The sequence below is a fragment of the Gallus gallus genome, chromosome 1 (assembly GCF_016699485.2).
Source record: "Gallus gallus isolate bGalGal1 chromosome 1, bGalGal1.mat.broiler.GRCg7b, whole genome shotgun sequence".
NCBI classification, from domain to species: Eukaryota; Metazoa; Chordata; class Aves; order Galliformes; family Phasianidae; genus Gallus; species Gallus gallus.
The window spans coordinates 43,978,767-44,005,064 of NC_052532.1; the positions used below are offsets into that span (position 1 = coordinate 43,978,767).

The 26,298-nt window shown below is 35.3% G+C and overlaps 1 protein-coding gene and 1 long non-coding RNA gene across 4 annotated transcripts in view; one reads left to right on the forward strand and one right to left on the reverse strand.

The window, feature by feature from the left end:
- Window positions 1-610: 610 nt before the first annotated feature.
- On the reverse strand, window positions 611-23,192 carry EPYC (epiphycan). 2 transcript variants are annotated; one of them, NM_001004382.3, is made up of 7 exons: window positions 23,167-23,192; window positions 20,969-21,155; window positions 8,714-8,867; window positions 5,581-5,739; window positions 3,909-4,111; window positions 2,447-2,542; window positions 611-1,465 (listed from the first exon to the last, which is right to left on the reverse strand). In NM_001004382.3, exons 2-7 carry the CDS (start codon window positions 21,134-21,136, stop codon window positions 1,295-1,297), a joined length of 951 nt encoding a protein of 316 aa, NP_001004382.1. In that variant the 5' UTR covers window positions 21,137-21,155; window positions 23,167-23,192; the 3' UTR covers window positions 611-1,294. The 2 variants fall into 2 exon arrangements, with proteins under 2 accessions (NP_001004382.1, XP_025003921.1); XM_025148153.2 differs by having other exon boundaries at window positions 21,643-23,192.
- LOC112533355 overlaps window positions 17,324-26,298 on the forward strand; it is a 39,716-nt gene continuing 30,741 nt past the window's right edge. For both annotated transcript variants that reach the window (XR_003077436.3, XR_003077435.3), the window contains exon 1: window positions 17,324-17,456. This is a non-coding gene — a long non-coding RNA (uncharacterized LOC112533355). The remainder of the gene's footprint in view (window positions 17,457-26,298) is intronic.

Consider the following 26,298-nt stretch of genomic DNA (forward strand, 5'->3'; position numbering starts at 1 on the left):
GCCAGATAGAAATCTAATATGTCAGCGGCACTTGCATTTTAAATGAGTGTGTGTATTCAGTTATATGAAAGGGAAGTTTGATATTAAACAAATGTCAGCCTGTGTAAGTGGAAGGATTTGTTATGTTTTATGCAGATCTTTTTGGCTGAAGTCTTTTGTCAAAGCTTTACCATCACATATGTTCAGGTGTTATTTGTTGCCTTTCACTGTGGAATGGAATAAGCAAGCACCCAAATTATCTTGTTAAACATTTTGGAGGGCCTTTCCCTAGAGAAATATGTTAGAGCTCCTGATTCCCTCCTCCCCAAAAGGAAAATAGTTATTCAAACTATCCAAAGGGAAAGGATTTTATAATCTTTAACTGGTAATGCTCTCAAATAGCAAAGGAGAAAAGCTCAGTGTTAAACACAACTGTAAACCAAGCCATGTCTCTTCAAGGACATTTGTTTCCATTATGACTTGTGTCTCCAAATTCTAATCCAGAACATAATGAACCACAACTTTTTTTGTTTGTTTGTTTTTGTTTTTGTTTTTGTGTGTGTGTGACTGTAGAAAAACGGTGAGTTTACCTACTTCCCATGCAGAATAAAGCTCACTATTTCTCAAATAATTCATTTTACATGAGTTTTTTATTAGCCAGATAAACTGTTAGGTCAGTTTATCGAAGATACATAAAACAGCTTTGGACTTTATCAGCATTATAAAGACTAATTCTGCAGACATTAATAAATATTTTATTTTTAATCTATGTTGTGTTATTGACTGAAAGATTCTGCTTTCTAAAAAAATACCTTTTGGAATACTGTTTGTACTCTTCTAAAGTGAAGGGATGTTTTGGCAAAAAAGCAGACAAATGTGAGTGTCTCTGAGAGGGAAAATATTAAATCAAATGAAAAGGGATAAATATTCAATTTTGTACATATATTTTCTTTTTAATACTTTTCCTCCTATGTTACAATTTCAACATATAAAATTATTTAAATTTAGAAATCTTACATTGATTCAAGATAAAATGTTGCATTTACATTGATCTTCTATTGCCTCCAGTAATATTTTTGTACGTAAAACGTTTTTCTTGATATTGCTTCACAACTTACAGTTGTTTAGATACTTAACTTGTCTTATAGCATTCCATATCATTATCTGTACCTCATTATCAGTTTCACTGTTAATGGAAATATTTTCCAAATTAACAAGATTTGAAAAAACATGTATCTTGTGTAGTGTAGTAGGGAGTTAATAATCTTTTTTAAAAATTCTCATAATATGTGACAGTACTGGCTTCTGTCATAGCTTAGATGAGGTTTCCAACTGGCAAACGGGGCAGACACATATATGCATAAGGGGTTTTGCTCAAGTTGATGGGATTACCATCCAGTCTGATGTCTTCAAGAGCCCTGCGTACATAAGAGAAATCTCTCATTTTGCAGAAAGTATCTTCATGCATCTCTTGAATGTTGTTGTTCTAAAAAAAAAACCAAAAAAAAACCAAAATATCTGTTAGAATAGTGGCTTGAAAATAAATTTTTAATCTTTGAAGAAAAAGTTATTGATACATTTGCAGTGTCTAGGGAGATAATAAAATTTAAGACTGTGGCTACAAGACCTCAGCTGAGAAATCTCCTAAGCAGAGGGAAAAACTTTTGTCTGGTGCAAAGCTTCAGAACTAAATAACTCAAGCCATATAATCAAGGCAGGTTTTGCAGGAGGGGCCTGGTAGAAACAGAGCATTTTCATTTTGAGAATCATAATGAACAGCCTTATTGATGCAACTTGGAACCAGCATAGGACAGTCCAAAAGTCACAGAACAAAAATTACCATCTTAACAGTTTGATGTGCCTCAACCTGTAAAGGCACAAATCTGGAATTTGATCTGTGATAAATTACTTTCCCCCCAGGCCCTCTCACATTAGCTTAATCCACATTTGTATACATATAGGGAAAATTATATGTTTTAGAGTTTATTCCTTTGATGTAAATTCCTCCTATATACATTATCTTTACTGAGCTTTTGTTCTTTAAATGAAATGTTATGAACAATGAATTGCTTGAAACCAAGTTTGTCTGGAAATCAGAACTAAAAAAGTAACCTCTTAAAGTGAGGATTGGCTGACAATTATTCCTTATTACTTTATCAGTCAGAAACTGGTGTGGAAAGAATTCAGCTCATTAGCTTTAGTTTGTAGCACATAGCACTGAATTCGTTCTAGCGTTTTATGTTTGAAAAATATTGTATTACAAAATCTAATAATTTTTAACTGAGCTAAATTTTACTTATTTCAAATACTGCAATAATTAGTTAATTTTATGTCTCCAATAGTTTATTTGGTTCAAGTACATAGACTTTGGGGTAAACAGAAGAAAGAAAACAAGGTAATATTCACACTTTCCAGTTTCACTTGCTATAATTAACATGATACATAGAACGACTACTTTGTAGTCTACCTGAAGATGAAGAGCTTGGAGACTTTCAGGGAGTGGCAATGGAACGTGATCCAAGTTATTGTCAGTGATATAAAGATGCTGTAATTCATGCAGATCCTGGAAGATGAAGAATGAAAGCAGGTGAGGATGTTAAAGCATTTTTGAAAATCTTTAGCAAGTAAATTTGAAATCTATCACTATGATTATCTCTATTGAAAACTAACTACTTTCGCTTCATCATTATATGGATGAGAAGGCAGAAATTCAAAGACAGTTAATAATTTTCATTTGCATAGGATGAAAGCTATTTCTGTTAAAGATCAACTGTTTGGATAAAAATAAAGGAAAAAAATGTCTTTAAAATGTCTTTAATTAGAAACTTCATTTCAGTGATGTTCTAAATTGAAAATACTACCTCTACCAGTCATGCAGAAAGGCTTCCCTATTCTGTCTGTTTTCTTGCTTCTTTGATAAATTTACTCAATTTTGCAGAAGCTTACTGATGTTTAAAAAAAAAATAACAGCATAAGAAATGCTTAAGCTAAGGATAAAATTCTCATTCTATTTGAAAAGTTAAATAATTTTCTCCACAGTTTAGTGGAAGAAGCAGCTTCATCTGATGACTATAGCAATATCAAGATATAAACTTGGCTAGGTCAATAAAGCTCAGTAGAATGCTCTCATTTTTCTTCCTCTTTTACACTCCAAAGTTATCATAAGACCTAACTACTTGCTTGAGTACAGTGTTTTAGTTTAATTCTTTTTGGCAGGGTTTTTTGAGATATCAGAGTGAAGATGCTTGGTAAATATGGAAGAGAAGGGCTGAGAGCTCCTCCTGCAGTGTGCAGAAGAAATAGGTACTAGGCAAGTCTCAAATTCTGGGCTGATTTTTGTTCATTATTCCTACTCCGAGTATCTTCCTTATATTGGGCTATGCAAAAATGTCTGTTTCAATAACTGCTTGCTGTTGGTTGCTTCCCTTTTAAGCTATCTTCCAAAGGAGGACTTCAGACGGTTACAACTAGCTTCTTAGAGGCAGTTGGATGGTCCACATGAGCCAACTCTAACGTGTGAAGCTAGTTATATTCTCTTTGGTGTTTATATTTCATAGAATCATAGAATCATAGAATCATAGAATCATAGAATCATAGAATGGCCTGGGTTGAAAAGGACCACAATGATCATCGAGTTTCAACCCCCCTGCTATGTGCAGGGTCACCAACCACCAGATCAGGCTGCCCAGAGCCACATCCAGACTGGCCTTGAATGCCTTCATGGATCCACAGCCTCCTTCAGCAACCTGTTCCAGTGTGTCACCACCCTCTGTGTGAAAAACTTCCTCCTAATATCTAACCTAAACCTCCCCTGTCTCAATTTAAAACCAGTCCCCCTTGACCTATCACTATTAGGCTGATTTTCAGACCACATCCTACTTCAATTTGGAGAGAGGAAGGAAGGATTTTCCTGTGAAACCTGGACTTACTTTAAATGCCTCATTACGGATTCCCTTGCGACCAAGCCTGTTGTTACTAATATCAATCAAAGTCAAGGTAGATGGCAGCTCAGGAAGTTGCCTTATCCTATTGTCACGGAGCACAAGTTCCAGAAGTTGGGGCAGTCTCCGGAAGGCATCTTCATGGATCTCTGATATTAGATTTGCAGTCAAATCAATCCTTTTTAAGTTATCTGGCAGAGAAACAAGATGCAATGTGCATTTCAGAACGTATTTCTTGAAACTTAAAAAAAAAAAAAGAAAGAAAAAGAAAAAGGCAAACAGCCTATTGAAATTACAGGTGAAGAGTCTTGAATCAGGTACATATGTCACTCTGAAGGTTCTTCCTATTTATTTCCATGGAAATGCCAACAGATACTAGAGAACAGATAATTCATATCTAATGTTTCTTAGCAAAAGGGATCAACATCTCACTGTCAACTTGTTTAAAAATTTTTGTGTCATTCATCATACATCTTTCAGTAAAAGAAGTCAGCAATTGCTAAATTTACATATGTTCTGGAAATATTTTAAATGATTATCTTTTGAAAAAAAGTTTAAAGGGAAATAAAAATAATGTCTTCCATCTGGTTCCACACTACTTTCAACATTTTCCTACGGGAATATAATGTAAGAAATTGTGTATGTTGACTTTTTTTCTAAAATACATTCAAGCATTTTTTCCAGTTGAAAAAAAATATTAGAAAATGAAGCTTACTTTAAAGAAAACAGCATATAAATATCAATGTATTGATATGCATTGACTTGAGCTTTAAGTCAGTTAATTTGTGGCTTAATTCTACTTTTTATCCAGAATGTTTTTCATCATTAATTATTATTTTATTTTATTTAGCATTTATTTAACTGTTTTTCATTTTACTGTCTTTTGTTTTTTTACTAGCAGTATATTTAGGCTTAAAAAACTTTTAGCTTTCCTAAGTGTTTTTTGCCCTCGTCTTATTTATAAATGGAAATTGTGTCCCTTCCCAGCCTTCATCTTTCTATGCCGGCCAATCCAAGCACTTACAGTTGTCTTTTATAAGAGAATCTTTTCATTCCCTTTAATTATTGCAGTAGTATTTTTTTTTTTTTTTTGACAGTAATCCTACACTTTTCAGCATTAAATCTATAAGCATTTGTTACATAAAGTTAGGTATAAAGCTCAAAACAAAGAAAGTGGCTTGATCATCAGACTGGTAAGTGTAAAAATTAGGAATCTTCAAGATGGCTTAAGTAAGAAACTGGAAAATTGAAGCTTTCTAGATTACTAACTTTGGCCAGTTCAGGCCACACAGGATTTTGGATTAGAATTTTTCATTTACTTAAGAATTTCCTAGATAGTTCTGGAGTAAATATACCTAAGAGCTTGAATTTTTTAGGAAAATGGTACATTCTGATATGCTGCAAATATTCCATTAGTGTTTTTCTTTTTTCCTTCTAAAGTTAATGGCAGGTAACAGCAAAACCACAGATTAACTTTATTGTTTTAGTAATTCAAAATTTTGACAATATTTGAAATACTGATCTCTAAGCAAAGCAAACCACTTTTCTATATGCATTTACATGTATAATCTTACAAGCATCAAACATAATGTATAATGAATCACAGGGCCAGAAAGAACAGAATAAATAAAGATATTTGGAAAAATAGTAGTTTCCATACTTAAGTTAGCAAAGTCATTTTTGTTTATCTTCCTGATTCGGTTGTAGCGTGAGTAGAAATACATGGTGTTCTTAGGCAGTGGTGGAACAGCATCCAGCTCACGGTCATCACAGTAGACTGTTGTCCCTAGGCATGTACACAAAAGGCACGTGGGAAGGCCTGTGTAAAAATTTAGAAGAGAACTGACTGTTACAAAAAATGTGCAAAGAGGATATGTAAAATAATACAGTGAAATACTCACCTAAGCATATAAGGGATTTTATTGATGTTATAGGTAAGTCCTATTCCATCTTGATCACCACAACATATTATTACAACAAAGTGATTAAGTTCTGCCTTAAAACTGATTACTTTTTTTTTCCTGACTATGCCTTTTGGAAGGTCTTTTAACATATTTCTTATGATACTGTGTGTTCCAGGCTATACCAATAGAATATTATATACTGGCAGCAGCAGCCAAAGCTCAATTTAACCCTAATCTGGCAAGAGTTCACTTCCATCTAGAAGGAGAAATTAACAGCCAATGACTGAAATTTAATATGATTTCCTAAATCTGTTTCTGTAAATAGTATTTCTAAGTAATATGTAGGAAAATTATTTTTTTCAGAGCTATGGAGAACTTCATTTTTTTATTTAGGAACTTTTAATTTAGATTTAATGATTCAGAAATTTAATGTCAGGAAAAAAAAATATATCTTTCTATCAGTCTGCTTTAAGGTAGTGTGAAGACTGTGTTAACAAAACCACCAGAATGAAAATACAAAAGCAAGATATTTCTTCCTAATCATATAACTGTATGAAGACAGTGAAATCAGATGTTTCTCATATTATAATTGTTGAAATGTTGTGAGAATTCTGACATCAATTGGATTTTCTGAATGCTATTTTGTGCAGAAAAAGTTGTAAGTTGCTATGAGTGTTCCACTTTTGATACATCCTTTATTTGAGTACCGGTATAAAACATAGAATCACAGAATCATAGAATCATCATGGAATGGCCTGAGTTGAAAAGGATCACAATGATCATCTAGTTTCAACCTCCCTGCTATGTGCAGGGCTGCCAACCACTAACCCAGGCTGCCCAGAGCCACATCCAGCCTGGCCTTGAATGCCTCCAGGGATTGAGCATCCACAACCTCCTTGGGCAACATGTTCCAGTGTGTCACCACCCTCTGTATGAAAAACTTCATCCTAATATCTAACCTAAACCTCCCCTGTCTCAACTTAAAACCAGTCCCCTTTGTCCTATCACTATCCACCCTTGAAAACAGCCATTCCCCTTCCTGTTTATACACTCCCTTCAAGTACTGGAAGGACACAATTAGGTTTCCCATTTCTCATCTCTTACTGCCACAGAAATATTCCTCTGTTTCATGTTTCTTCTCTCTTTGTAGCACATGGCTGGTTGTCTGTTCTTGTTAGTTATAAAATAGTAGCATAATTAATGAGTAATTAAATATTATTCTTGCAGATGGGATTTTTTTCCAGATCAGCTGTAGATTTGCCTTCTTAATCTGTGCCAGTTACCAACAAAAAACAGTAACTAGCAGAAGGACAAGCTATACATGTGGTGTCTTTTCAGGCAAGATTACAGATTCAGTGACCAGAATACTCTTTTTATTTGTTAATGTCTACTTGGGTAACTAAGAACAACATTTCTGTAAAGATTAAACTCTTTTTTCTAATTTCCTTAACTTCTTTCAGAGGATAATTTAAACTAGCTACTGAGAGAAAATAAATTGTCATACCTTGAATCATTTCAAAAATTCTAGACCTAAATGAATGCAGAGTTGAGGGTGGTTGATTTTATTCTTTGAAATATTGCAACATAGTACAGGAAGAGCATTTCTTCTTGTGTTCTATTTGAAGGACTTGTACTTACCACTTTGTCTAGAGTAGACTAAAAAAGGATAAGGGTAGGATAGGGATTCAAAAATATGTCAAAAAGATAAATGAACTTGGCTTGATGTTGCTGGGCTTTGTAGTCTTCTGTCCAGTGTGAAGCCAAGAACAGCAGCAAAATTTGAGAGGAAAATATGTTGCTGAAAAAAGTAAAGGCATCAAATAATCTTATTTGATATGTTACAGCCTCTGGCCTCCCCCATGTATCTCTTCATTTGATGCACTAGTTGGTTTACATTCAGTGCTCAAAAATGCTGATGGATGAAGTATTCATCATATGTAATATGTATGTGAAATTTTTTTGTAACTTCCTAAAGTTTTGAAAATTGAAGGAAATTGTGAGGGTTTTTCAGGATTCTCCTGGTAAATTGTCATTCCACTTCTGTTTGTTTTGGCATATGTATAATGTTTTTGTCTGGTCAGTGTTCACTATTAATAGTAAAAAAAAAAACCAACAGACTAAGACATTATTCATTTCTCCTCATCAAACACACACAATTTTGGAAGCATGAGCTTTTTTTTTCATTTATCTTCCGTGTTGTTAAGCATAGTAAAAAGTATTTAGGCTTTTTCTGTTGTGTGTTGCTCACTACACAACACAGACTCATCACAGGCATGAATAACTACAGTAGTCTTCAACTATGGGTTTAGAGTAACTACTAGCAAATCCTAATTATTAACACCACAATCTTGTGTGGGACAGAGACATATTACGCTTTACAATTTTAATTCATCTGTGAGATGTGGAAAGCTCTTCTTCAGAATCAGATCAGAAAATTAGTTACACTGGAAATTTCTAAACTGCTCCCTTTTCTAGAGTTCCTAATTTTTATGGTCAGTTCTTCACTTTTTTTTTTTTTTTTTTGTATGAAAATGTCAAAATCATTTAACAAATCATCACAAAATGAGCATAGTTGGTAATGTTGTAGAAATCTAAGTCAATAAAAATGCGGTGGCAGGATTTCTGAGCTACTATTTTTTTTATTTTTTTTTAAGTAAAAAAAGATATTCAAAAATGTTTTAATTGATGCAGAGCCATTTTCATAGGGAAACAGCATGGAAACCCTTTGACTAAGCATGTATCTGACTTCAAGGCATTCAAGATAGGCCACAATATACCTCTTCAATAACAGAGGTGCACAAATGATATATCTTATAAGAGTAAATTGAGGTAGACATTCACAAGTAGGCAATGCTCCGTATGTAAATCTTGTTGTTCTTTCATACTCACCATCTTGAGTTTGGGGCACAAGAACCCCAGACCCTTGTGCAGAAGATCCATCAATTAATTTTGGTGTTGATGCTTCTTCCTCAGGTTCTTCTGTCAACGGTGCAGAAGAATAACTCTCTTGAATTATAGAAGGTATTGCAGTCCCAATCTCTGTCTGGGAAAAAAATTAAGAGAGAAAGTTACTGTTTACTTCCACTGGCAGCTGTTTGTCTTCCAGTTACTTACAGTCTGCCAGTAGAGGTCACGTAAGTTCTGAAGTTTAGTGCTCAAGCTGCATTTTATCAGGCAGCTATAGTGAATTCTGGTGGTGTGTAAACAAATTATAAAACTTCAGCTTGCTTATTCTCTTTTTATTTTAATTTTTTAAACGTGCAGTCTGCATACATGAGTGCAAGCTGCATATATTTCATTAATAAGAACATGTACTAACAAAATACTTTTACCTACTTTTATTTAAACTACATCATTTTTCTCTTAAAGCTGGATATGCTCTGTGTGACAATGAATTAAAATTTGCTGTGAAGCATCAAAATTATCCCTGCAATTTATCCATGATAGTAGTAATTGGATCATCATAAATTCAAATTCAGTGTGGCTGTGAATCAATTGTTAGTGTTTTTAAAAACAGTAACATACTTTTAAAAAGTTATTATTCAAGAATTCTGCAGTTTAAGTGAATGCGATACTTGCTAACATGTCATCAGTATTCTTGTCAAAATTTGTCCTTAATGTGAACAACTGAAGACCCTAATTAGCTTCATTCATTTTCGGATGTATTATGTAAGAGAAGGAATTAAAAATGCAAATAAAAGTTATTAGATAAAATCTTGATTTAGAAAAATTCTATAAAATTTGGCAGATCCCTTCTTGGAACAAGAAACTATTTTTTCTTAAATCCTGTATTGAATATAATTAACATATTTAGTCAATTTTATTGTGATAATTCTGAAAATTATATGATTTTTCTATATGACAACTTTAAAATAAAAATACAAAATAAAATGTGGGAATTCTCTCATTTTATATAATCTGTCATAAAAAAAGTGTTGTAGATTCACCAAGCTTGTTGCAGGAGGGGCCCACATTTGCAAAGAGACAGTGCAGTTTCCTATAATCACCCAGATGCTAAGAATGCACTGTAGTTGTGTAACCTTTGCATTTTGCTTTACTGCTGTACCTTGATTTCCCCATGTTTGAGCCCCTCAGGCTCTCCTTTGAGAATACACTTATTTTTTAAATCCAGAACAGTGAATTAGCGTTCTGGTGCTTTGCACGTTGAGGTGCTGTTTAAACGTTAGTTAATGTATCCAACTTTTCGGTTGCTGCACCCCAGTGCTGCAGTTAACACTCCTTAGAGCCTATCTAAAGTAGAGTATCAAAAGTAGGATTTTTATCTCAATACCTTCATCTTGCACAAAGTTAAACTTTATGAAGTATTTTCCTTCACTGCAGCTTTCTAGCACGACGTGATGAAGCTATTGAATCCTGAGTTTCTCACCTGGCAACTTCTCATACTTCTTTAGGTCATTACCCCTTTACTGCTGGCTTTGCTGTCCCACTGGAGAACTGGTTGTTGAAGTTGCTTGCACTCATGTCCATAAATCGTAGTTGTAAAGGCCAATAAAAGATGTAGATTGCATCCATATGGGACAGGTCCTTAGGAATTTTTAAAATTAGGTTTCTTATTTAGACTACAGAAGTTAGAATAAATAGCATACATGAAATGCTAGGTCTCAGACTCAAGCATGAATAATGCCTTTGCTACATTCTAATACCTATATTAATTAGATTTGGACTGAATGGACTTTAGGGTCTCTGTATATTCCCTAGTTACATCGCTATGGGCCATATTTACAGATAAATATGTGCTGATTTAGTTATTAGGATCATAACTTTGTAAAATGCATGGTCATCGAGTGAGCAAAATGAACTTGAGATGAACTATGACTGAGTAACATGTTGGTGTAAATAGGAGTGAGGCACCTTGCTCCTTTGTGTAGACAAATACAAAATGTTCCCATCTGTAGCTCTAACAGTAAGAAGCTTAAGCAGGAATGGAATGGTGGACAAATCTAAAGAAGACCTTGGGAACAAAGGAAATGGGACAGATGTTCTCTGAATGGAGAAAGCCTAGAGGGAGAGATACATTCCAGACTTTTATTGACCCAGGCTTGCACTGCACTAAAGTACTTGCACATGCTGTCTACTTCTTCACCAGAGGACATCAGTTAAAAGTCCCTGACCTGAATAAAATCCATAGATTTTGAGACCTATTAACAGCTTTATATGTATCTTCTATGGCAGTTCTACAGAAAACAACATTCTTGACAAAAGCATTTTTAAGAGAGGGTTTGTAAATAGACCTAGGAAAATGTTCCTTTCACTTATCACAGAATTTGAATAATCTACACTATCTTTCCCTGAACATGTGAGGGTTTACTTTATGGTATTTGAGATCTCCAGCTTTGTTTCTCTACCTTATGCTTTTCAGCTGTTCTTAGCTTTTTAGTCACTGTAGCTATTGGGTACCAAGGCAGAGATACTAGCTTCTAGTAATTCTGTTTCTGGATCGTTCTTTCTCACTCTTCTGTTACGGGACATGATCTCATTTTGGGGATGCACAGATGAACGTCTGCCCACATTTCTTCTAGAAAAATTATTCCAAGGAGCTCACATTAATATCTGTTTGATTTCTTGCATCTGTTGTGACCATCGAAAAAACAAACAAACAAACAAATGAAAAAAAAAACAACAAGTATTGCAGGGAATGTTATGACATTGCCATTTTTGCACTGGTAATAGAATAGGAGTTTGAATGTACTACATACCAGTCCCAGAACATGAGCAGTATTTGCTTGCTGTACATAGACTGAACTTGAACCAGTAACCTAGAGGTAACAGTCTGTTTTCCATTATTGGTCATCTGATCCATATAGTTTTCTATTTTCTACATATTTGATAAATCATGCAAGACTGTAACAAGACAAAGATGTTTCTTCAACTATATATTGTACAGAAAGATCTTTTGTCTTCCAGATGTTTGTTGCTTTTTTTGGCAACATGCACTTTACAAAAAAAAAAAAAATTGGATCATTTTATGGGATTATTCTCTATTTTTTTTCCTTTTGTATTTTCTTTGCTATTCTAAATAATATATTTAAAAAGAAAATACAAAGCAAGAATAATATTCTAGAGATAAAGAATATTTCTCTTTGCCAATACGTACAGGCCTTCAAATCATAATTAGCCTTTAAAGACCAATATAATACATGTCATAAGGAAACAGTGAAAACAATCATATCACATCAAACTACATGGTATGCAGCTATTCTACTCTGCTTTTGGAATCAATTGAGAGATTTAGTGAATACTCATACCAATATTAGCTACAAAGCATGCTGTAAGCAAATTAATATGTTTATTAAGATGTCATGAAATATTCATGAAATATTTTTTTCCTCCTATATTCATTGAGTGTTACTATAACTGAAAATGAAATGTGGATGACCAATTCAGAGGCACTTTCAGATCAGAAAGTTAAGAAAAGTCAAAAGCAAAGAAATCTGAACATACACTGAAGAGTGATAAAACACAACTGGTGAAAGCCAAGTAATGTAACCAGTCACCCACAGGCTAGACAACTAGTATAAGCTGGCCTCCTATCACAATCAGCAGAGAAAGAAAAGAACATCTGAAGAGCTCCTGCCATCAATTCAGAACAGGTTTTGTAGGTATTTATCTCTCATCATTGCCTAAAAAATAGATAGGAAAAAATTATGGAGGTTTAAAGATTAGAAAAGGCTCAGAAAGCTGAATTGTGAAAAGAAAAAGAAAAGTAAGATGAAAGAATGTTTGTGAGGTAGTAGTCAGCAGTGATGGAACAGACTGGAAATGTAGATGAGTAACGTACATTAGGACCATGGATCCACATAAGCTGTACAATGAGCAGAAATACAGACTACAAAGGAATTCACTGAGGGAAATGGCAAGGCTTGAAGCCATTGCTCACCCCATTTACTTCTCAGCTTTTGTCTATTGTTTAATGTCTACAAAAGACTTTAATAGCTTTTAGGATCAAGATTGATATATTTCACGTAATAAGTTTAAATCTACAGGAGAATCTCATGTGTGCCTTGTCTCAGTTCTCTTTTACTGCAGAAAATGTGCTTAAAAACACAAACAGAAGTTCAGAACTTAAAAAGAGACATTATAAACTTGAAGGGGCAGTTCTACCACACACAGGCCCACCAAAAGGAACTAGCTCCCCCACTGCTGTTCTGAAACTGCCAAAGGCTTACAGGAAAATACCTTAATTATGAAAGAAGTTATTGGTTTGTTTTTCTTCCCAAAAGTGGCACCTACTAGTTTCTTCTTGAATTTTGCATTTAAGATCTTTTTTTCTCTTATTGCTATTTAAACTACAAATTTTGCAGCTCAGATAAATTATCATTTTCTTGTACAGAGCTATAGAAATAACAGTGGGATTGGGGAAATTAGTGTAATAAAACTTACTGTGAGATTCCGGGAAGAGGAAGGTAACAGTTATTTACAAAATTTCTAAGTAAATTGATTTTACCTATTCATATTCATTCTCTCAGATTTTAGCTCCATGCACGTTTACACTGAGCGTCTGGCCAGGATGACTTTGTTCCACATAGAAGACAAGGAACACAAGCTGTTGATTCCTCGTCATATCTCTGAGAGTCTTCTTGACCAGTACTGAAAACTAAACACTATGCTGGTCTCTTGTGTCCTGTAAGAGTCAACAGCAGTTATGGGACAGTATTTACCTCATTATCTTGGATACACAAGCATCCATGAATCTTATTTAAGATTGCTGCAGTGTCTGCTTTTCCTCATTTGGAATATGTTTTCACGATGTCTAACATGGAAAGAAATGGTATATCTTGTGTTCTGTAACTTTTTTTTCCTGCCAGATGCTGGTAGGATAGAGTCTTCACTGAGAAGACATCTGTTCTGCAATGTGCAGGACCATCAGTTTTGGTGTAAACACATTTTTCTGTCTTGCTCCTGAGAACAGTGTTCTGGAAATGATATTATCAGGCATGGCATCCTTTATTAATCCTTTTATGGCTTTTGTTTGTTTGTTTTTGTTTTTTTTTAAGTTATTTTATTGTTTCTATTGGATTTTACACATATATACATATATGCATATGTATATATATATACATATACTTCAGTCAGACCAATCAGTATCTATGAACTTGTAATCGAGTTCTTTAGAAATTAATTTTCATGGCTTCTGCCTTGGAAAATGTAGATAGAGTCTGAGGTCTTTCATTAATCTTGGAAAATAAATAGTCTTTTTATCATTCTGACCACATAGTATCCTAAAACATCTTTACTAAAAGCAAGTGTAGCTGTGTCATGTCTGATTTTAGCTAAATAAAAATATAAATGTTGCACAGCATTGGAACAGATATTTTAATTACAAATTCTGTTGCCTGAGAATGCAGAAATTCCATATAAATGAAGCTAATCAGGATTTCCATCAGTATGAAGTAAGTTGAAGTCTCATTGTAGCACTGTTTGAAATTACAGATTTCTAACATTCTGATTTGAAAGCTATCTATTCCTTAAGCAAGCCTAGAGCAGACGTTATTCTTTGGAGTAGTGATGAAATTTTGGAAGGCAGAGAAATACCATGCCAGTTTTAAAAATCAAAAAAGGGCTCTTTGAATCACTAAAGAGCACATCATAGGTGAAAACTAATCTCAGCTACTTAATAAAGACTACCACAGGAGTTCTTGCTGATCCAAGCCACAAAGTGAACATACACAGTCAGTTATATAAACTTGGAGACCACTCAGCCTGCTGGAGTTTCTACCAGGAATGTTGTCAACCCACAGTAGCAACTTCAGTTTGACTTTCAGAGCTACCTGTAGAGGACAGTTCAGCATCTCAAGCATATTTTCTCGTGCATTGCAGTCAGATCAGGCACCACTGGAGTTGAACATGCTTTTGTCCAATTCATCAGCCTAGCTCTTCCTAAACGCACTGTGATTTCTTTGAGTACACTCCTACAAAACAGTGTAAGGAACATGAACAAAAAAAGACTGTATTCGCTCCTCTTAACTTCAGATACTGAATTAAAGTATCCTGTTCAGCAACTCCTTGTGAAGACAGGCAAGAAAGAATCACCTGAGGGTGGCTCAACTCAACTTCCTGAGTGCCTGACCATCTTCCTTTGGCTGTGCAGGAGACCATATGGAGGCGATAATATTTTTCACTGGACACCAAAGTCTGGTGTCACATCTCATTTCTATAGCTTGCAGTACTAAGATATTTTATCTGATTTGATCCAAACTGGTATATGCATGTAGTCCAGCCACCGTGATACAGATATAATGCTCACAAGCTGTTGCATCTACAGAACTAGACAAATATCTAACAGTTTAAGTGTCTTCACAGAGTGGACTGTTAGTGTAAAATCAGCTGACAATCATTTAGTGACAGATCTGGAACAAGAATATGAGGCAAAGGAGAAAGTGACGAGGACATTTTACGCTATATTCAACCAAGAGAGCATATACTTGTTGTTAGCCTGCCAAGGCTGGCATCCCAAATATTTCTGTTCCAGGAGACTTCCTAGCTACCAAATGAGAGAAAGAGGAGAGCATGGATGAGATGCTGAGACAAAGCCAGAAGCTATCCAAAGAGGGAAAATTCAGGACAGAATGGGAGCAAGCCAAAGGAAATGTGATTATGTAGCCTAGTTAGTGATGAACTGAGACTTTTTCAAAGAATTATTTGTGTACCATGCATTAGAAAATCACTGTACATGAGCAAAGATAGAAACAACAGAGGAGACTCAGAGCAGAACCACAGCCCTCTCTCCTCTGAGCTGTATACCAGACCATGCTCTGCATAGAGGTGCACATTAAAAGTTTGCTTGTATTCAGAAAAAAAAGACATACAGCCATGCATACAATTTAGAAATCTGGGTTAATTTTATGGAATACCTGTATCCTTATGTCACAATCCATGTTAATAGAAAGGATACACATCCGTTCTTTCTGGAAGAGGTCATAAGGCTGGATGTCTGGGGAAAAATGCTTAAGTGTTTAAGGATATCAAGATAGCAAGCATCTATTGTAAAAGGTGTAATCTCACTGTTGAGTTTCAGCTCTCACCTCTCACACAGGAATTTCAAGGCTGGTGATAGTTATGCTTAAGTAGTGAGCTCAAGCTGGACCAATTTTGTGTCTTCAGGCTAGGACAACTACACTGATGATTTCACTGTTTGAGGCAGGAGGTGGATTGCAGTTTCTTAGTTCACTTAAAGTAATGGTAACTGGCAGTACGACTATTTTCAGTGTTTTAGTTATTTAAGATTACTTTATCCAGTATACTTAATTTTTGTAACTTTTTGTGTAGATAATTAGGCGAGAATAGCTCTTCTTGGACTATTGTACTTGAAGGGAGCTTATGAACAGGAGGGGGACAGACTTTTTGCATGATCTGATAGTGATAGGACAAGGGGGAATGGCTGGAAATGTCTAGTCTTTGTGGAGATATCCACACAGAAGCATATAGAATCAGTTATGAACAACTGAGTGAAAGTAAGAGCTGTATTCAGTGCTCAAAAGAACACTGCCTAAACGAGATAAAGCTCCAAATAGTAAACTTAATTCCCTTACTAACTATATTTATCTAACTATAGTTATCTTACTTCTACATTAGTTGTGCCTATTGATATGCTTTTTTAAAGTCTATATGAAGTATACCCACTTGTAAGTCTTTAGTTTAATCAGAAACCTACCACAAAGTCAGAAAAAGTTGTGCAAGCTTCTTTCGACACTGAATAAGGGCAAGAGGGAATTCTTGCACAAGTAACAGCCATCTGCATTTCTGTTATGGTACCAGCAGCAATCCTTTGTGTGCATATGCACATACATTTATGTGAATGCGTATTAATGACTCATGTTCTTTTCTTTGTGCAGGATTGTGAACATTCTACTAGCTGTTTGATTCTAACTCAATACACAAATGCAATTTTAGAAATTATGCTTTTTACAGTGCTTGTTTCTAATTTTCTTCTGGATCCATAATTTCCAGCTCACCTATTCTGTGTACACAGACATGGACCATTTTTTTTTTTCTTTTTTTCCTGCTTATTTAGTGCTAAGTTAGCTTTCTCCCTTCTCACTGGTGCCAATGAAATAGGCAGAATTATTTTTCTGCTGTCCATGTCTTTTCAGTTCCTACTTTCTGACATAATTTTTCCTAACTGAAGGAAAATGGATTACTTAAATTTAATAGGCAGTGTAATCAAAAGTGTGTAATATGATTTTATTAAACTTTAGTAGCTGATGTACATAGGAATATCTGTGCACGATTTATTTGTCTCATATCCAAACAGTTTTAGTTTCAAAGAGGGAAGAACTCTGAGCCTTCTGTTAGTACAAACAAGAAGTTACTCAACAGTGTCTTTGATAGACTGACTTCATCATATCCATTTTAAGGAATAAAATCAGTACACATTTGCAGAACAGTTGTGACAATGAAGACAGTCTTGACTGGGGCCTTTGGATCCCACTGTGATATAAATATTCATTGAAAATAATAAACAAAAAATTGCTATGAAGGGACAGTACAACGCACATTTATGCACTTGTGACTGTTAGTTTAAAACCAATACAAAGCTTGTAGATAACTTTACAGTGACGTATCTTTGCAGTCTTTCTTCTCCAGGACCTTGAAATTTTAACCTTGCTAAAAGGTTTGTATTCTTATTTTCTTTTTGTTGTTGTTGTTTGTTCTTTTTTCATTGCTGTTGCTCATTTGTGTGTGTGTATGTGTGCATTGCCTTATTGCCTTTATCTGTGATTGTTACTGTTCTCCTTAAAATCTTTATAAAGTTTTCTTTCTGAACAATGTGTTAGTAAGGTTTTCTTGGTAACAAATGTTTTTTGGCTACAATTCTTGGCTTGGATTTTCATGTTTCAGTAACCTAGACACTTAGAAACCACAGATTTTGTAGCTCAATTTTGATCTATTACATGCCAATGCACAACTTTGATTCAGGATTCTGCACAATCCTCTAATTCCCAGCTGCAAGCAATTTCCCCTTGCAAAATCTTTGTACTAAAAATGTGTTCCACGTACATTTATTGTATACAATGAAAAGAATGCAAAAAATGACATGCTTATTTTAGCAGGCGTTGCTAGAGAACCTCTTATTTCCATTCTTAACTTTTCAAAACTTAGTATGAGAGAATTCATGATCCTTCTGTCACTGATAACTAACTTTATTAAATTAAAATTTCAGAGCTCAGTCAGACATAGGTACCTAAAGTCTATATAAAGTTATATGACTAAAATAGGTATCTCAAAAGAGAGGATGAGGTTGAGATGCAACACCTCATTTTAACCAGATAGAATGAGAGATAGGAATCCTTCCCTAATTACTTCTAGGTCTTTCAATTTGGTGATTGCACATTCAGTGACTGATTACAGGACATACTGGGTAGCATTCTGGAAAGGGCATAACTGACATAGGTACTTTAGGTCAATTCTTTGACATTCACATGGACCTAATGCCCCTGAAATAAACAGAAGCAACTCATCTGAAGTCCTAGTGCAAGTCTGACTCATATATCATCTGAAAATCAGTTGGAAGTATGAGCCTGGAAAAGCTTGAAATTATCCAATTAGTCTAAAAATGTGTTAGGAAAAGTTTGAACTTCTGTGAATCTAAAAATCTATTATATAGAGTGATTTACGTTTGCACAGAACTGAAGAGAGCAACGACAGAAAATATTTCTTCAGTTTTTCAGATTTCCAGAAAGCTAAAGCATTATTTGGAGGTCTCTAAATTAAAATGCAAATCAGGATCTAAAGAGTTACTGCACACCATTGGGATCGAATGAAGGCCTGCTATTTGTATGTGCCTCTGTGGTATTGCTCATCATTTAAGCTATGCATAATAAAATCTAACCTGTGACCTTCAATAAATACTGAGTTCTGTACACAAGGCTGCACACAGAGATGTGTAGTTTGCATCTTCATGGTAAGTTTTACCAGTGATTGAGAAGTCATAAAATCATAAAATGGCTTGGGTTGGAAGGGAGCTCAAGGATCATTAAGTTCCATCCCACTGCCTCAGGCAGGGTTGCCAGCTGCAACATCAAGTACTAGATCAGGCTGCCAAGGGCCCCATCCAACCTGGCCTTGAACACCTCCAGGGACGAGGCATCCACAACCTCTCTGGGCAGTGTGTGCTAGCAGTTCATCACCCTCTCAGTGAAAATCAAATGTGTTGTTTTTAAAATATGAGTGATGACAATAATGTTTAGAGTATCTGAAAGATAACTGACTTAAAAGTCTATAAAAGCTTTCTGATTTCTATGACACTGACCACCCTGAGCTCTCCTTTGAGTTTTGGGAACTATGAATGCTTAGGCTTCTTTGGGGTGGTACATGGGAAAACAAATGTAAGCAAAGGATTTTGGCAAAAGATCCGGGAAAAAACAGCTCTCACAGGGAGGTCTGTCCATTCATCCTTAAAGTAACATTCCTTCCAGCTGCTATGATGGATGACCTTCACTTGAAGAATTTTAAGAAGACTGGATAAAGAGCTCAGCAATGGGAGAAAATCCTTCTTTGGAAAAGTTTACAAGACAAAATAAATACTTTTGATGTCTCGTTTCTATTCCATATTTCCCTAAATATAGCAAACTGAGATAGGATCTGTTTTATCTTGTTTGATATGATATTGATCATCCTGAATTTCCTTTCAGCTGGAAGAGAGCCACAGGAGACTTGTCTTATCCCTATATGCCCATCAGAAACTTGAAGAGGGGCCATACAGACAATGGCATCATAGCATGTAATAGGGAGACCAGAAGACAGTTGCACTTAGCATTCAGTACATTTCTGAGGAATATATAGGACTGATACATTCTCAGGAATAAAAGGCATAGGAACTCAGAGTTATCACTATCTAAAATGGAGCACAAGTATCCAGTGATTTAAAGTTGAAGTTCAAGGAAGAAAGCACCGATGCTTGAGTATTTAAAGAGACTTGATTCTGCATGGCACAGGGAAGTGGACCAAAGACAAAATCATTCCTGTAGGCCAAAGTTCTTTACAGTCCTTCTTAGATTAGAAAATGTATTTCCTATAAACTGTGAGGTTCTGATCCTAATGCAGACATCGAGATTATTTTTATCTTTCCAGTTTGCTAGTTTTGAAATATATTTATCCATAAATTTTGTCTCTTTCTCCTTTGATTTTAATGCTGCTACCAAGTGTTGATCTCACCTTGATGAAACACTAGTTACTGTCTTTCTCACTGCAATCATGAATCACTAAGAGGAGCACTTTTTCATGAATTATGTACTGTTATGTAAGAAACTACTAAAATACTATATGTAATTTAAAAAAAAAAGTCAAAAGCAGAAACAAAAACAAAGCAACCACACAAATTACTGTTATTATCCAACTAGCATTTTTCACACATCTTCTATTATGAACATCCTCTTTCCACTCAGTGCTGTATCACACAGTGCTTATATCACCTTCAGGGAACTTTTGCCCATGGCTACAAAGCAGAGTGAGATTAGCACTAATGTAGCTTTTTAGTAACAGAGAAATACAAGAATCTAGAAGAGAGCATTAAACTCAACAAATTGAGATATGTCTTGTACAGGCCACACTATCTCAGAATATGACAGAATTTCAGCAGTTTTTCTTCAGTAATATTTCTTCCATTCTTGTTTTTCAGTTCAAGCGCTCTCCCTTTTCCTTACTCACTTCCTTCTGTTCACTTTCCTAACTGAAATAGTAATCACTAAATTTTATAGCCTAACATACTTGTGTTTAACATATTTGTTATTATGAGAAATAACCTCAGACAACAGCATTTCACAACCTCATTTCATGGGGAATCCTGCATGTACTGTATCAGCTGCTTCAGACTCTCATCTGGACAAATAAATCACTGAGACAATCTCGATCATAACTTGCATCAAAGTGAGGAGACCTGGGGGAATTTCCTGCCTGCTCACACATAGGCAAATCAATTAGGAAAAATTTGGCCACATTTTTAGACTGGAGAAAATATGAATAGACAACAGTGTGTTATTAGCACAGAGACTTGACTGTTGATCAACAAAAGACAATAACATGAGCAGATTTGTCTGCTATATGTTTTCATGGCCAACAAAAGCCATCTGTAGCTGTTGCAGTTACATACTTTAAAAGAATGGAAAAATGAAAAGTCCTCATTACCTCTACTTGGTCAGATTGATCGTTTTCAGCAGAGACAAATGGGTGAGGCAGTTCTCCAAGTGAAACATCATAGAACTCAGAATCATAAGTTACAGTGTCAGTGATAGGTACAGCTCCAACAGACTCAAAGATAAAAAATCCCAGAAAAATATTTACAAAAGTCTTCATTCTGGATTTTTCTTTTTCCCTGAAAGAGAAAAAAATGGACAAAATGTGACTGATATGATAATTGCAAGGAATCTATGAAAATTTAATCTCAGAAATACAGTGCTTCTTTTCATGCAGCAATGATTTCAATGCTCATATTTATTCACAATGTCTCAAAGGTTTATTTTGGATCAGAGAATTTCTGCAGATGGCTTTGGTCATACTAACATTTAGCTAATTAAGGAAGGAACTACTGATTTTTGTTGTATCAAAATGGTATAAAAATAAACTGTCATCAGTGAGAAGACATCTAAAAGGTAAAATAAGTTTGTATAATGATCCTTATTCCCTTTGATATATATTTAGCTATTCCAAATGTATCACTAGAAAGAGCTTTTGAGAAATTAGCCAAGGTTAAGTTATTACTACTATTTTTTTTTAACCTATCACAACAAATTATCCTTTGAAATGTCCAGTGTAATTTTGTCTTTCTCCTCTACCAGAATCTATTAAAAAAACATTAGGACCTCTTTCCTTGCTGTCTTCGGATGAGCATAATCAAGGCACTTTTTCACCCAATAGCTGTTCTGACATAATGTCATTTTAAGTTGTTCAAAGGATGTGGCATATTTGGAATGTCTCCTCTGCAAAGGTCCGGGGAGCAAAATTAGAAGTATTCTATGTGCTTCCCAGGCCTATTATTGACAGTAGCCTTAACTCTTTCATTATCCAATCAACATAACTTTTAAAGTAGTAAGAAATGACATTGGGGTGCTGTCATCTGTTCTCCTTGTACTTCAAAATCAATTACCAGCTTTTTAAAAGTTCTGTATTTTACTAAAGTAGTATAAAATTCACACTATTCTTTGTAAGTTATGTCTATCACATAAGCGGTCTAACACATGGGGTCTATTCAACATTTACTTACATCTTAATTTATTCACTTCTTCCACTAATTTCAACAAAAGTGCAGACTTTGATAAAAAGCAGTGCATATCTAATAAACTGTACTTCTGTTGTGATCCCATAATACACACAGGCAAGTATTTCATTTAAAATTATAGCAATTTACAGTAGATTAAGTATAAGAAACACGTGAGACAGTTTTTGGAACTCATGCTAAGCGACAACCTGAATTTTAGCGATCTGAAAAGAGGTCTTTATGAAGCTGCTTTAGGCATGAGGATATGAAATTCCTCTGGGGATGGTCAGCAACACAAGGTATTCATTTTTCCCTCATGTGCTTTATTCAAAAAGACTTTTCAGTTGCTGCTGGGAGAAGCTAGAGCCACATTAGCTTGTCTTTGAGCAGACTTAGTTGAATTGCACCTTTCAGTATTAGCTTATAAGATTACTAAAGGTTTCCTGCTTCACTGCAATAAAATAAAATAAAATACATCCACGCTCTGAAACACGCTTGAATATTCTTGTTCTTTTTTCCAGTTTTGTATTTTCTGCTATTTTCAATAGAAATGTTTCTGGTCTTACTTTTCTCTAACATGTCATTTAACTCAAATGATTCAACTATAAAGGATATTAACCCCAAAATATAATAATAACATGTTGAGTGTATTTCTTTTTCTCTGAGCAAACAAATCCAGAATATTCATTATTCAAAATCATTTACATTTCACTTTTCCTAAAAATAAAAGATTTTAAAGGACATGGGGCTTCAAATGTATACCATTTTGTGTAAGTAGACAAAAGCAATAAATGCAATGTTAGTCTCTGTGGAAAATATTGATATTTATGTACACCTTCAGTATCTGCACTAACCTACAGAGTTTGTATGTCTCTGTACTTCCCTTATGTGCAATATATTGGAACATCCTGTAATGATATTGGCATCTGTAGTAGCTGTAAGATCAAATATTTTGATGAAGATTATGTACTCCTCTCACAGGAAGGAACTAGGACATATCCAGAGAAAAACATAGTCTCCTCTACCTCAAATCAGGAATTTGTTCAATAAAATCAAACAAATGCTATAAAAATATTTCCAACCTTAAAAATCCAATTAACTTTTCTAAGAAATAAGTAACAAAACTTACCTTTTGCTTCCAATCTCTCAAATGGCATGGAGTTACTCAGAATGCAGAGCAAGTGGTATTAGACCCTGACCAATGACAGTGGCATTCTGGGGCTGTGGGAGGTGGTACAGATTCTATCCTCAATGGGGGACTTCAGCTCAGAGAGTTTCTCTGACTTTGAACACCTTTATGTTTGATTTTGCAGAATTTAATTTGAGCAAGGTCAAACAAAGGTTCATTGTAAGCAAATGGCATTTATTCCATGTCATTACGTTTTATCCCTTCCCCTAAAACTTCTCACTGCTCCTACCAATGTCTTCATAAATCTGATTAAAAAGTAGAAGTAGTTTTATTTCTGTTCAATTCATCCATTATAGATTTTATAATAACAGGAAGGATGCAGAACAGAAATGCAATGCATGATTGACACTCAGTGATAAATAAGATATTTTAATACATTAAAGCCTCTGCAATAAAATGCAGAGGTGTTAATATTCAATTTCTTGATTGCTCTCTCAGAAGGCAGATGTAAACAATAAGTATAAAATAAAAGCATCAGCAAAAGGAAATCTAAGTAAGCTGTAAGAAAAGCAATATAGAACACACGTGACTTTGAAACACTGCCCAATTTAGCTTGAACTAAGACATATTAGTTTCATCAAAGCTGGCAGACATCCTCTAGATTTACCACAAGGTGAATGATTTAAGTCTTTTCTTACCTAGAAAGTAAACATACTGTTATTCCAAATAGTCAACTCTCTCAATTGTGTGCTGGAAACAATTTTTAGGTGCTCTGATCACCTAAAAATATGTGTTTCCTACCTTCAAAAATCAAGACCTGAATAAATTGGATAGCAGATGGAATAATTTTCCTATGACATATTTTTTGCATGTGATAATATTTAATTTATTTCAATCTGCTGTGGGTAATATGTATTTAGAGGATTTTTTTTTCTCTCTCTAAGTACTTCTGAGACAGTACTTAAAGGACCTACTCTTTCCCATGTTTTTCTTCTGCAACCTACCTAGGTTACCTTCAGTAAAGCCTTTGACTCTGTCTCCCACAGTACTTTCCTTGAGAAGTAGCAGCTCATGACTTGGACATGATTGGTACTCTTCACTGCGTTAAAATACTTGGCTGGATGACAGGCCCAGAGAGCAATGGTGAATGGAGTTAAAACCAGCTGGTGACCAATCGTGAGTGGTTTTCCTCAGTGGCCAGCACTGGGGCCTGTCCTTTTACTATCTTTATTGGTAATCTGGACAAGGAGATTGAGGGCACTCTCAGTAAGTTCGCAGATGACACCACACTGGGAGGTAGCGTTGATCTGCCAAAGGGTGGGAAGGCCCTACAGAAGGATTTGGATTGGCTGATCTCTGGACTGAAGCCAATGGGATGAAGTTTAACAAGATCAAGCATCAAGTTCTCCACTTTGGCCACAACAATCCTATGCATTGCTACAGATTTGGGGCAGAGTGGCACAGAGCAAAAGGATCTGTGGGTGCAGGTCAACAGCTGGCTGAACATGAGCCAGAAGTGTGCCTAGTTGGCCAAGAAGGCCAATGGCATCCTGGCTTGTATCAGGAATATTGTAGCCAGCAGGACAAGGGAGGTGATCATCCCTCTGCAGTTGGCACTGGTAAGGCCTCACCTCGAGCTCTGTGTTCAGTTTTCAGCCCCTGACTACAGGAAAGACACTGAGACTTTGGAACATGCCCAGAGAAGGGCTGCACAGCTTTTAAGGACCTGGAGCACAAGTCTTGTAGGGAGTGACTGGGGGAACTGGGATTATTTAGTCTGTAGAAAAGGAGGCTCAGGGAAATCTTACTGCTGTCTGCAACAAACTGAAAGGAGATTGTAGCATATGGGGGTCAGCCTTTTCTCCCAGTTAACTAGTGATAGATGAGATGTAATGGCCTGAAGTTGCACCAGAGGAGGTTCAGGCACTGGAACAGGCTGCCAAGTGCCTTACACTACTATAACTACTCCTAGGTGATGGGAAGGTTCAGCTTAATATAATTCTTATCAAAAGATAGACCTTGAATCATTACATCCGATAATTTTAATTTCCTTCTTGAAAATTCCTTCCCACAGTAAGTGCTGTGGGAGCACCACACTACTGAGTCCTGTTGCAATTTTTCTTCTGGTCAATAGTTTTAAACTCAAAGTACTGTGGTTTACTCCTGAAGTTAATGACCTACTTGCTTTCACAGCCTGAGTATACTCCTTAAAGGCCACATAACAAATAGCTATACCTTCTGCAGTAAAATGTATCCTACTGGTAATTTTTATGTTGTTCCACATAATGAAGTAATTAACATTATTTGACTCTTAAGTATTTTATTTTATTCTGTGCTCGGTCTTTTAAAAGATGCAATTTCCAAATGCTCATTCTAAATAAGTCTTTCTCATTTATAAAAAGTGTTCTCTCTAGATAAGCGCTTGTAGAAAAGACTTCAATCTTGTATCCTTCGTCGAAGGAAAATTCTTATCTAAAACAACTTCTTCAGGTCTATACTCATGTTTATTTTCTCAGTTCTTTACACAGATAAGTTGATTCTCACTTACTGTGGCCTAGGGTCTAAAGCTTTTGGCAGTTTTGGTCTATAGGTTTTATTTTATTAAGACCAAAACCATTCAATCCACTTTAGTTTCTGGGTCTTACCATAATCTTGATTTTCGTGGCTTACTATTTTCCCATTCCTGCTAGAATACAATATACTTTGCTAGCTTTGTTTTTGCAGAAACAAGGAGGCCAGTAAGCAAATAAAATGAACTGAAGGCAGATGTTGTATTACAGTTATTGATGCTGGTATTATTTTTTTGTTAGAGGTATGGAAACTTATTTGGAAAAGCCTACATTTTATACAAAGTATATCACAAAATTCAGAACATGATGTCTTATGTGGCACATAATTTTTTCAAATTAAAATAAAAGGGTCAAAGAAAGAAAATTATTTTTGGGGTGCATTTTATGACTTAAGTAAGCAGAAGTTGGAGACTGAGCGGCATATCTGTGGGGGACACACTCTATTTGATGGTAGAATTAATGTTTCACATTTTCTTTGACCTTGGATGCCAGCAGCCCTAGACTAGATAGAAACCCAAGAGACCCAACAGTTAAGCAGTTGGAGAATATTATCCCCACAAAA